The sequence below is a fragment of the Sitophilus oryzae genome, unplaced genomic scaffold (genome assembly GCF_002938485.1).
Source record: "Sitophilus oryzae breed Bouriz unplaced genomic scaffold, Soryzae_2.0 scaffold_1744_pilon_pilon, whole genome shotgun sequence".
NCBI classification, from domain to species: domain Eukaryota; kingdom Metazoa; phylum Arthropoda; class Insecta; order Coleoptera; family Curculionidae; genus Sitophilus; species Sitophilus oryzae.
In genome coordinates, this window is record NW_022146440.1 from 110,403 (window position 1) to 123,776 (window position 13,374).

The window sequence follows — 13,374 nt, forward strand, 5'->3', positions numbered from 1 at the left end:
ACGCGATAACAATTTCTCGAGTAAATGAATCATCAACGCCATTTCCCACTGATTACTTGCAGTTTTCCCAATTATTCATTTCCCTGGACTGTTTATCATGATATCGTTTTTTGTTATTTCAATGGAAGCGTTCATATAATGACGCGTTTATTTTTATCTACGGTTTCATCGATCATCTGAACAACTCAATTTTTTCATTTATCTAAAATTTTAAAATATGTCTTCCTCTCGCTGATTTAATCGTTATTCGTATTATATAGGTCAGATTCAGTTTGTTTCGTAGCTACAGGGGGTTTTATTTTTTTTAATTAATAAAATTTTCTTAAAAGTGTCTTTCGTGATTCGAATAAAATGTTGAGGGTAAAATAAGTGCTACATATTTTAGTGCTAAAAAAGCGTTGATAGATTTTCCAAGGACGTGCGCATCAGTTATCTGGAATATTTTCCTAAAAAAATATGTGCCCCACTGTATTTTTTGTCTCTATGATGACATAAACGCAATTTTATTAATAACAATAAAATTAGTAAATTATTTTTTAAGTAAGTATTTATTATCACAGATATTTAGTGCTATTTACAGCAATTTCCCAAAAACAATAATGGTATGATAATTACAAAAACCTACTTTTTTAAAAGTGCATTTCCGCACCCGTATATACAGGGTTGTTCACCACATACGACACGGAGTATTGTAGCTACACGATTAGATTTTTACAAATTGTAAGTTTTGGGTTCGTTGAAGGACTATTAGAGCTACAATTTAAAAATATTTTTACAAGATACAGAGTGTCCCAAATAAGTAAAAAATATTATAGTTGCATTTTTTTAAATGGAACTCCCTGTATATTATTCTATTTTTAGATTCTACGATTAAAATAAAGATAAATTTGATTAGGGTTTATCACACTTAAACCTTACCTTTTTTGAAATATTTTCAATTTTATGAAATTTCAGTAAAAATTTTAAGGCCTCATTTCTCCAAGGGTATCAAAGTTTTTAGTACTAAATCTCTCCTGAAGATTATTTATTGATCAGATATTGTGTTGAAATAATAAAAATTTTACTACCTTATACAGACTGTCCAAAAATTTAGATTAAATAATTACTAGCTTTAAACGGCAATAACTTGTTTAATTTAAATGGAACACCCGGTATGTTTTACGTGAATTATATGCACAATTTAATTGTCTATCAAATTTTATTATACCATTTTTTACGTATCTCTTCAAGTTTTCGTAGAAAATGCACTTTCTTATAATTTAGACCTGATTTATCACTATACCCATGGAATATTGACATTTCAGATTTTTTTAAAGCAACATATATGTACCAAATGTACAGGTGGTAAATATTGCAAGATCATTGGTATACAAAAAAACTATTTAAATCTTTGTAAAAGAGTATACCAATTAAATATACCACCATTATTTCTGACCAAAAATTAGTTAATTACATACTTTTAAATTGTTCTAATTAATAAAGTATTCTAAATAAATGTGGATTTGGCTCAGAAATCAATATAATAATAAGTTATGAAAATGAACGTCTCTGTTCTTATAAATAAGCATACGTTAAAAGATGAAATAAAATTTATAAGGTGTTACTTTTTACCACACTGTCTAATACACACACACAAAATTCAGTTTTTTAGTATTTAGAGCAATTATTATTAATCAACGTAAACAGCCAATTAATGTAGTTTGAATACTGGCATCATATTAATTGGTCCTCTTTAACAAAAAATATTTAAACATTTTTTTTTATTTTTTAATGAAATAAACCAACTTTATCGACATATATTAGTATCTGTACTCTTTAAAAATTTGTTACATCTTTAAAAATAATCTAAAATATCAATATTCCATGGGTATATTAATATATACCCATTTTTATATATAAATATATATATAATATATATATATATATATATAATATAAATATTTTTTTTTCAGACACTCTGTATGAGGTAGTATTATGTTTTTTTTTATTATTGCAGCACAATAACTGATCAATAAATAAACTTCAGTAAATATTTAGTATTAAAAACTTCGATACCCTTGGAGAAACGAAGTCTTAAAATTTTTACTGCAATTTCACACAATTGAAAATATTTCAAAAACGGTAAACTTTAAGTGTGATAAACCTTAATCAAATTTACCTTTATTTTAATCGTAGAAACTAAAAATGTAATAATATACAGGGTGTTCCATTTAAAAAAATACAACTTTGATATTTTTTATTTATTTGGGACACTCTGTATCTTGTAAAAATATTTTTAAGTTGTAGCTCTAATAGTCCTTCAACGAACCCAAAACTTACAATTTGCAAAAATCTAATCGTCTAGCTACAATACTCCATGTCGTATGTGGTGAACAACCCTGTATATATGGGTGCGGAAATGCACTTTTAAAAAAGTAGGTTTTTGTAATTATCATACCATTATTGTTTTTGGGAAATTGCTGTAAATAGCACTAAACATCTGTGATAATAAATACTTACTTAAAACGTTTATTTAAAAAAAAAACATCTTAAAAGATTGTGAGTTTTTTGAGTCCCCAACCCATCGTCAGAGGTTTTACATTGATATATACTCACACTCACATTGGGTTGGAGAACGTTTAGAGTAATATTTTTATCAAAGCCACCTAATGATATTTGTCTAGTATTTTAACATTGAAAGAGCCATACCGTATGTAATAATACAGCGAATAAATATTAATTTTTTAATTCTTGATCTAAAAAAAATAATATATAGGGTGTTCCATTAAAAAAAACAAAAAAAAATGTTTTATATTTTAGATAGTTTGGCGTGGAATTGTGAACATTCTGTTTGATTTAAGATTACGATATTTATAATGTAGTAAGTGCGGGCCGACTATATTAAGTACATACCATGCATAGCTTGTTATTTCAGGACACCCATGTTATATTTTTAATTATTGTTTTAAAAAAGCTAAAAAATATATTTGTTCCTTTATTTATTTATCTCTCTGAAACTGTCAAAACAAATTTAATAGTATGTTAGGACTATGTAAAGTGATTTTAAAGCCAATATGTAAGTGATATAAAGCCAAATATGCAATAATAAACAGGTTAGTTAAAAAATATAATCCTCATGCATCCACTCACACTTTTTTTAGCAATCCTGTAGAAGTTAAAATATTTTCCTGAAACAAATAGGCCCTAGTACATATTTTAGGTATAGAATTAAACAAAATTCCTAAGTTCTTTTTTATATGACCCTGTATAATAAACTAAAATCTTCCATATGGTTGCAGCTTACTTTTGTACAATAACTTAGCGAACTTGGCTAAGCCAAGAGTATTTCAAATATTCCCTTTAGTAAATTTTTGATACCTCGTTTGATTTTGTATTTGCTAAAAAATTACCTAGCTAAAATTTTCTGTAGTATGATCTCTATTCTCGAACTAACAGATATTGATTCCAGGCAAGGCGAAGATGTTAAGCCATGGGATTCCTTCAAAATACTTCATCGGAAGGCAGAGGTCGGATCCATGGCCGAGTCTAAATGGATCGATAACGGCATAATAGCATTCAAGATTTTTACAATAGTTGCAGTATTTTTAGTAGTTTTATGCAGTGCCGTCACGTCTAAGGTAACAATGTTTTTGATGACATCTCAGATTAAGAAGAATATAACACGTCCCTACTGTAGTCGAGTCCTTGGTAAGTAGTACCTTGTTTATATATTTTCTTCTTTTACCAAAAGCAATTTTATATGGCGACTATGAAATTAAAATAACTAAACTTAGATGCATTTCAATACATAAGGCCGGTATTAAACATAAAACTTCTTAAAAGCAAATATTTTATTTGAAATATATTTTACGGAGAATTTGACAGTGTAACAGTATATTACACTATCAAATTTTTCATCAAATATCTTTAAAAAAAATCTTTGACAAAGAAATTTTATAGTGTTATACCACAGATTAGGTATACTATATGTATGCAGATAAAAATCTTATCCCTAATTCGTGGTACGAAAATTGTTTTTTTATAACGATTTGTAAACGAGTAAAATTTCCTGTGCGCAAAAATAAACTCGCGTAAAATAACAATAAACAGCGTAATAAAGAGATATCGCTAAACCGAATAGCGGCATGGACGTTAATAAGGCCAGGTGTTATTTCCTTTACGTGAGGTGGTATTAACTCTCTTCATTTATAGTTATCGGATCGAAAAGAATTCTGTTCGCGTCGCGTCCGTTATTTAAACTTAACCTAACTTTGAAATTAAAACTTTGAAATTGTTTTGTTTACTAGGTATTTTAAAACTAAAAGGCTAAAGTGCTTATTTCCAGTGCTTTATTGTTCAACGTCTGCCAGTGGGTTTAGGGCAACAAGCAACAAATTCTCTTAGAACTTAGAAGGGCTAAGTCGTCATCTGCTGTAAACCTAAGCCTCTTTATAGGTTCTTTAATATTGGAAGAGGTAGAATCCATATTTTGGGCCATATTTATTTAATTAAAACTAATCCCAGCTACTTAAATATCAAGTTATCTAATAAAACTAAAGTAATAATTCAAAACAATTCAAAAATAACCTAAAATAAAAGATCTCGCCGGCCGGCCCCGGTTGTCAAATACCCGCACATGCCCATTTAAGCAATTTTTAAACGTTATTTAGAAATGGCGCTTGGTGTAATTGATCCGCAAATTACGTCAAGCGATAACGTTATTAGTGTGTGTTGCGTTAAAAATTGACTCGCGCATATCGTAATCATGATAAGGTAGGTACGCGTAAATACTGCATGACGCTATTCGGTTTTCCGATATCTCTCTAATAACTGTGCCGGTCAGGCGCTGTGCACAATTTTAGAGGCCATAATAACTGGGCGTGCTATGTGCGCAAACTAGTAACCTAACTAGTGCCCGATTCCAAAAATTGGAACCACGAAAAACAATAAAGAAAAAACAAAGTTTATAATCTGTATAATCTGTGGTAATACTGGCTTAATAGCGGCGTAATTTTCATGCATTCGTTATCTGACAATACGATGACACGATATTAATTTTCTTGGTTGAATTTAAAGACTTCGATTGGCTAAAAAATTACAGTTTTTAGATTTATTACATTTTCATGCTTCCGTTTATTGGATATACGAACTGCTTGTGATTGGTGTCATTTTATATTTTCATTTCTGGAACGATTTCGCTGTTTTCCTTACATTTTTATTAATATTCGATTAAATTTGTCAAAAAAGTGCCAAAACGTCCGTTATCATACGAAAAGTTAGATTTATTTTAACTTTTTCCGTTGACGGGCTGGAGTAAAAAATTTACAAATGAAAAGTGGCGCGAAAATGATATGACCAATCAGAGCCCCGTCGGACCATCGTACCAACCTTTGAAAGGTATCGAATAACGGATGCATGAAAATCAAGCTTAAGACAATATTGCGTACGTATATCGTAATTTACAACTTTATGCAAAACAACAGGATAATTATATGATATATACATGTTACTTTTGAAAACTTTGTTTTCTAAAGCATGTAGTACTTGGTAATACTTATACGTCTATGAGTTGTTCTTCGCAAAAAAATATGTTGAAAATTAATAATGCATTTTCTTTCAAATTTTTCTGTATATTTTAGAAAACTTTTTAAAACTACCTGTTCACCGCAAATTTTCCTACTGTATAATTTCTTAATCTCTAATATTATCATGGTTATGGAGATTGGTTATGGCCATGTTATGGCAGTAAAAGGGATGCAAATACAAAATCTGGCGACTCTCAAAAATTTTTCAACTCTCAAATTTTCAAACTTGAATAATTCGCTTATTTTGAATTTATTTGAAAAACGGTAAAGAGAAAATATGTCTCTTTTATCGAGATCTGCCAGCCCTGAAAATATTTGCACTTATTTAAGACTCACCCTGTATATAATATGTTTAATTCCCCTGAAATATCACACGCAACAATAATTTAATATAGACATAGAAGGCATTAGTATATTACAGTCAAAAAGACTTTGAATTTTATATTGATTACATTTTCAGATTCAAGCAGACAGTACGAATTCACAGTTCCAGCCGTAGAACGTACAACCTGGATTTGGCTCGTTATATTTGCATACTGTGTTCCAGAAGCCGGAACATTCTTTAGGTTTGGCTTCATTAAAGTTTTTTAAAGGGCTAAAACCATGCATGCAATATTCGATAGAATTTTCATATTTTTTATTTTAATTATCATTGAACTGAATTTTAATTATCATTTAAGCATATGACTTTAATTTTCTTAACAGTTTATCAGCAGTATATATATATAAATATCAAAATTAAGTATTTTAAAAAAATTATTTAGTCTACTATCCTACATTATGTATTGTTAATAAGTCATCGGTGATTTATATTGTCGGTGATTTATTCGGTGATAAATTTAAGATTCAATGAACGATTACCAAGTTTGAGCAGTTTAACCTGTACTACTGTCTATCGCACAGACACTGTTTTGTCTACAGTGAACTGAGTGAGATACCCAGTAATAGTTTCAGTCATAGCACAGTTCTGTCTTGCACTCAGCTCGCTTGTGCAATAACGATTTTTGACTGAACAAAATTGAACTAAACGAGCACACACACACGTTCAGAATTCGAAGTTTGCCCAGACTAAACATCAGCAAGGTCTGATTTCACTCACTAAGGTCAAGCCTAGATCCTGCACAGAAAGCTTGTGCGAAAAAACTACGTATCTGTGGAGGCCTTTAAAGTCTACTTGGCAACTGTATATTTTTGAAAGGATGAAAAGTAAAATGCGAAAATCAGTCAGTGATCATATTATATGTTCTTTGCCTTTTACCAGTTACTACATTCACACGACAAATGTACTAGTCTTATCTGGCCGATACTGGAGATTGTGAGGGCAAATATCTAATCGGCGCGGCAGGCCAAATTCGCAGACCAAAATACGAGAGTTTCTGTATGTGACAGTCGGCAGTAAAGTCCGCAGACCGGATCTTCTAGTATATGGAGTACTAACGATCATAACGTCTTTCGTATTAAGGTTAAAATACAATTTTAGATATTAATATTTTGGCTAAACTGTTAAGAAAATTGGCTTTCATAATTTCTGTGTGATAATTAAGCAAAGTTAAATAAAATTTACCATGTTATTATAGAAAATAATGTAAAATTATATGAGGTTAATTTTATTTTCATTTTGCAGATCTGTACGGATATTATGGTTCAAAAGTTGGACTTTTCCAGGAGGCTGGGATTTTTTATCCCTACTTCTAACCGAATCATTGCCGGCCGTAGGAAGTGCATTACTTGTTTTTAATATACTTCCTGAAATGGATGTTATAAGAGGAGCTATGCTAACAAATGCTTTCTGCTTTATTCCAAGTTTAGGTAAAAATATACCTTTACCATCTAAGTTTAAAAAATATTGGTAAATTAATATTGCTTTTGTAGAATATATTTTAAGAAACGTAAGATCTTATAGAAAAGATCTATGGTTTACAATGACAGCGGACCTTCTGGCTCTGGCAGCTCAAGCGTCTGCTTTTGTGGCCTGGCCTCTTATAGAAGGCAATTCGGTTTTGTGGCTAATTCCTGTATCCTCAGTTCTTATATCTTTCGGTTGGTGGGAGAATTTTATTTTTGAAAAAATATCAGTAAGTATATTATCGATAAAAATAGCAGGTACAGACTGACTATGTGCATATTTGAAGTAAAACTTTTTACTAACAGATATTAAATTGAAGGATTTAAAGGACATGTTTGAAAATGGATATAGTAATCGCAAAACATTTTCCGATGCACGTCATCAATCATATCGACATTGACACTAAAGTCCATAAACCTGACTAAATGAAATTTTTTCAAAAATGTTTAAATTTGTTGTATAATTTAAGATACCGAGCAGCTCTTCATTTTACTTTATAGAGCAAATGATTGTAACAGATATTTTATTTATATTAAAGCTGCAAAAATTAGTTTAAACCGAATTTTATTATCGCTATGTTGGTCACATTATTGTACCGTTTTCAACAATGTGTTTATTATTTGACAATAATTATCTTAATATCAGTAATTATTTTGTATAGTATCGTGTTGTTGAATCTTTGTGAGTAATTCTCATTTTTTTGCCTATTTTCATAGTCTTTTTTTAAATTGTACTTTTAAGCACAAACAGTTCTTTTAAGAACTATATATTCGAGTTTTTGTATTGCATTTCTTGAAATTGTGTGTTGAAAATATGCCGAAGCATTTAAACAGTCGAAGCAAAGAGCTTGTAGCTTCCCTGATAAACTATTTTGAACGTGAACGTGACAATAAAGGTCCTCTCTATTACCCTTGACTGCAGTCAGACAAGTAAATTTGATTGATAAGCACATTACACCACTTTGAAAGTTATTTCTACGTTAGTTTTTATTAAATTCTGTGATTGTTAGTTTGTGCATTAATAGCACCCTCTTACTTGTTATTACCACTTATGGCGTTGTAAGATATACATCAATAAATAAATAAATAACCCATAATAACGCTTACAATACCAAGGAATCTTCATAAAGGACTAGTTTTGCCAATATGTAATAAGTAAAATAAGCTATAAAACAAATTAATTAATTAATTACTAAAATATTAGTTATTAAATTAAAAATAAAACGTAAAAATATTTAAAAATGATATAATAAATATATATTGCTTGGCACTTTTAAATTAAGATCTCATAAATCCATCACAATCTGGCAGCGCTGTCACCATCGCTTGTCACTCAAAGTTGATCACGTGCATCGGAAATTGTTTTGCGATTACCATGGTTTGAAATGTGGAAAAAGTACGAAACGTATCCAACTTTTTGGGGTGACAACAACAGTGTGTACCGTCGCTCACATAGCCAACCCACCAAACTTTTGAGGTTTCTTACGTCAAAACTAACTGTCACAGTGACACGTACCGTACACGGTTAAGTTGGCCTTGGCCCAGTCTATCGACATACCAAATTCCATTTAAATCGGTCAATTTTTTCTAAGCAGTTTTACCTTACCACTTTTCCACTCGCCTGTCGTGTCGCGTGTCGTGTCACTGCCTTGATTTTTTTCTACTAGAGCGCGTAAAGAAGTTTCACTTCAAAAAAAAAAGCATACATAATAGAGCGAAGGAAAAAAAGAGAATCTTACTAGATACAAATATCAATTACCAGTTGAAGGGTCAGGGGGAAAAGTTGATAAGCACCAATTTCTTAATTTTAGTATTTTACAATATACTAGGTATAACTGGTCCCTAGTATAAATATATAAACTCCGCAGGGCAATAAGTTGTTTAACACTATGATATATGCCTAGTAAAAATATAGAATACACGCAAAGAGCCTGATAACGACTCCTGTAAAATGAGTGAAATAGCGCTTATCATGATTTTCCCCTGAACCATTCAGTTGTTTTTCAAATATTTAGTTGTATCATTCGTCTGATATCACTCACATTGTCCATATTTAGATTCTTAAAAACCGAGTTGAAGAATATAGATACTGGGAAAGTTTTAAATAATCATGAGACTCTTGCTATAACGTTTTTTTTTAACAAACTAAGATTTTCTTTAATAGAATTACATCCCCCCTCACAATAAAAATGTAAATCTTTACTGTGCCACACATAACTTGTTTAATGTGCCACACAATGCACTACTTTGATTTTTGGTTTGGATTAAATGAGATTCAGGTCCGGTGAATTTGTTTGGTATACAGTTTTCAGTTTCAGAGCAAATGCATAGACTAAAAACTGTATTTCCAATAATAAAACTATTCCTTATACTTCATCTTCTCTGTGTATTCCTTACAAATTAACTCTAATTATCGAAAGTATTACTTTAAAAGTTGTCAACTACAATTAATTAAAGTATGTTAATTTATGCTTAACAAAATATTATGTATTTTAGATACCTTTCTTAAGGAACATTGCCAGAAGAAAAAAAGAATTCCCAAACAGCAAATATTTTAGCTACTCTATTATATCGATCATAAAATGTTTATTATTCCTTATTACTGCAATCGCTAGTTTCCATATCAGAGAAGGCGATGGCTTATTTATATTCGACAATTTTGTAAATGCCTTTTCAGAACATCAAATGAATATAACTGAGGTAAGTAGTACCAAAGAATAAAATAAATCCAGTAGTCGTATTGAAGCATAATATTCAACCTTCAATTCGTTTAATTTTACCAGGTAATACCTCAAGTCAGTAATACAAATAGTAGTGTAGATGACGCTGTCAGTACAGGTCAAAACCAATACCTTAACAACAAAGTTCTTTATCAGCTCATCATATGGTTTGTAAATATCGCTTCGACCTATATTTGTTACGCATTTGGAAAATTTGCTTGTAAAATTATGATTCAAGGTGAATAAATCAAAAATATATTTCATATAAATAGCAATACATATATTGATAATTTTAGGATCAAGTTTTGCATTTCCAATAAACCTTACTGTTCCAGTGCTTATTACTGCATTAGTAGCCATATGCGGGGCGTTTGCTAGGGATAGTTGTGTTTATTTTGGTAGTTTTCCGACAGAAATAACCTATCTGTTCTTTAACACCCCTCCGCTAATATATTTAAAAGACTTTGTAGGCCATCAACATGCTTGGATATGGTTAGTTTGGTTACTGTCACAGGTAAAGATAAATTTCAGAGAACAGGAGGTGAAGACGGTATAGTTACTGTAACACTGTTTTTTAGTTTTGGATCACTCAACATATCTGGACTAATAAAAATTCGAAGCTTGCTTCGACAGAACAACTGTTTATGAAACCGATGTATGACCCTTTTCTTATTGACCAGTCGCTGGTCTTAAATAGAAGAAATGTTGTGGATGAATTAGTAAAAATAAAAGGTATTGTTTTTATTTTTATAGAAGTTATTATAAACCACTCGTAAAAATGGATCAGTCTACATTTGTTAGTAAAGGACTGGATTTCCTAAGTGCTATTTAAAAAACAAAACATGCTGACATGCTGATTAAAAATGCTATTTTGTGCGACTCGTTATTTCGTTTGGAAATTCGTTCATTGTGTTCGTGATATTTCTGAAACCGTTGATTGAAGAAATAAGAAGATGCGCAACCTTATGGGCGATTTCGTGGCACAAAATCTGTGTGAGATGTAGATGGCGTTACCGTCAGCCTGTCCGAAAATTTCGAGATTTAGTTTAGCTCTGCGCCGCTGCGCGCTGATGAGTCGTTTACAGCGCAGGGGATATAGAATACTGCACCGTATTTCTGCTGTTAGTTGACAGAGTGAGTGGTTGCCGGAGACAGTGTTGCTAGAACTACTGATCAATCCGTAGATTTACGGATTTTGGGTACAGTGCGTTAATATTACGGATCATTAAAAAATTTAATATAATATTATATGATTAAACAAAGAATAGCGTCAGAGATGGCTTGGAAATGAAGATCGCTGTTATTTCATATGTAAATTATTACGGTAAATGTCAATAATCGTCATTGCCAAGCCGTCTAAACGACTTTTTTTCGATCATACGACGTATTCAGTACCTATTTATTCTATGTTTAATACGAATACTTTTTCAATACATAAACGCGGATTTTTCATCCAAAGATATTTTCGTCAAACGTATTACAGATATTACAGATTTTAATATGGCAGCACCGTCGCTTTCAGATCCACACCGTCTTCGATATGCCTTCGTTGGTCGAATTACAAAAAATAAGTGTTTTGTGCGTTGACCGCAGAGCGATTGGTGTCTCCACCGTACAGCGCTTGAGACGTCAGGGGAAATCAAATCAGTCTTGTCACGAATTTACCCATTAGGTTTATAGTCTATCTTCCCAATTCTTTCAATCAACGTTGAAACTAAAAAAATATATACAGAATGGCAATTTGAGAAGTACCTATCTGGAATACCTCGTAGACAAAAAATAGTATCAGAAAATTTCAAATATATACCTACTTGAGTATTGGAAAATTATTGTAAAGTATTGTAAAAACAAAAAAATTTGACCATAGAATAATGTCAATACTACTAGATTTTAAAATGGTTGCCGAGATTGAAACAACGCGCGGCGGTGTCACAAAAAAAATTGTGCTATTTAAGAATTTCACAAAAGAAAGCAACGACGAGTTTTACATTTGCAAACCAATTGAGTTTCCTGTTTATTAAAAGTTGGGTAAGCTGACCCTCTAAGGGATGAATAAAAAAGTACTTCATTTCGGTTCCTTTTTCGGACTTTCCCCAATACATATTTCAGCTCTTAATAGAAATTTTGCCTAAAAGTCATTCTCCATTGTTATATTAAACAAAGAATATCAAAAGTTATAAACAAAATTAACCGGATATGTTGTTCCCATCAGTACTTATATTCGAGAATGCATACAAATTATTAATTTAAATAATATACAGTACGTCTGTCCGTTCTGTAGCTACGGGGTATCCGCGAGAGGGGAAACGATATTCTCTTGATGTTTTTCGTAAAAAATTTGACGACGCGTCCCATCAATAAAAATTCGACAAATTTGCAAGTAGCCAATAAAATGAGTGGGCGGAGCGACTTGCGGTGACGTACTCGTCAAGTCGACGTATAAAATATATTGTTGTTTATTTAAATGTTTTTTGTCCGCATTCCTTTCATAGACACAGATCCAGCAGATGTACTGTACAAATTAAATTATTAATTTTATAGATTATCCAAATTTGCATGTAGTTTTTCCGATAGTTTTCCTCTGACACCTTCTTCAGTACCACGACATTTATTAACCAATGTGAACCATACCTCACGATGAAACCCGTTGTCCTAATAATATTTTTAAACTATTTAGATGACTCTCCAATGGACGTAACTGAAATTGACGAAGACAAAGTAACAAGGATATACGCGTGCGGTACCATGTGGCATGAGACCCACGAAGAAATGATAGAGTTTTTGAAAACAATTTTCAGGATGGACGAGGATCAAGCGGCCCATAGAATAGTAAGGAATTACCTACAATACCCAATCGAAAGCTATTACGAATGGGAAAGTAAGTAACAGAAGATGTCATTATAGTGTCATATTACACAGGGTGTCCCACAATTAGTGCGACAAACTGAAAGGGGTTGTAGAGGGCACAAAACAGGTCATTTGAGTATAGGAACCCATGTCCGGAAATGTGCCGTTTTGGCAGGAGGTGAAGCGAAACGTAAATTTCAAGTTGTATTATTTATTCAAAACATTTACAAAAACTGCTCAAAGTGCCGTCCATTCTGTTGAAGACACTAATGCACACTCCTGTTCGCTGTTGATAGGGCGTGCAGTCCGTGTTGGTACCTTAGTGCACGTCCAGTCAAGTTCCTTCCGCTCATTTTAATAATACCGGACATGGGTTCCTATACCCAAATGACTTGTTT

General features: G+C 31.7%; 1 protein-coding gene across 2 annotated transcripts in view; it reads left to right on the top strand.

Annotated features, from left to right (window-relative positions):
* LOC115881920 (chitin synthase chs-2-like) overlaps window positions 1-13,374 on the top strand; it is a 45,179-nt gene that overhangs the window by 16,238 nt on the left and 15,567 nt on the right. Inside the window, exons 2-10 of one of the 2 annotated variants that reach the window (XM_030899648.1) lie at window positions 3,449-3,687; window positions 6,025-6,130; window positions 7,189-7,373; window positions 7,437-7,639; window positions 9,906-10,109; window positions 10,193-10,367; window positions 10,426-10,643; window positions 10,708-10,861; window positions 12,807-13,007. In XM_030899648.1, coding sequence (XP_030755508.1) covers window positions 3,449-3,687; window positions 6,025-6,130; window positions 7,189-7,373; window positions 7,437-7,639; window positions 9,906-10,109; window positions 10,193-10,367; window positions 10,426-10,643; window positions 10,708-10,861; window positions 12,807-13,007 — 1,685 coding nt within the window. The remainder of the gene's footprint in view (window positions 1-3,448; window positions 3,688-6,024; window positions 6,131-7,188; window positions 7,374-7,436; window positions 7,640-9,905; window positions 10,110-10,192; window positions 10,368-10,425; window positions 10,644-10,707; window positions 10,862-12,806; window positions 13,008-13,374) is intronic. The other variant, XM_030899649.1, reaches the window with a different exon arrangement.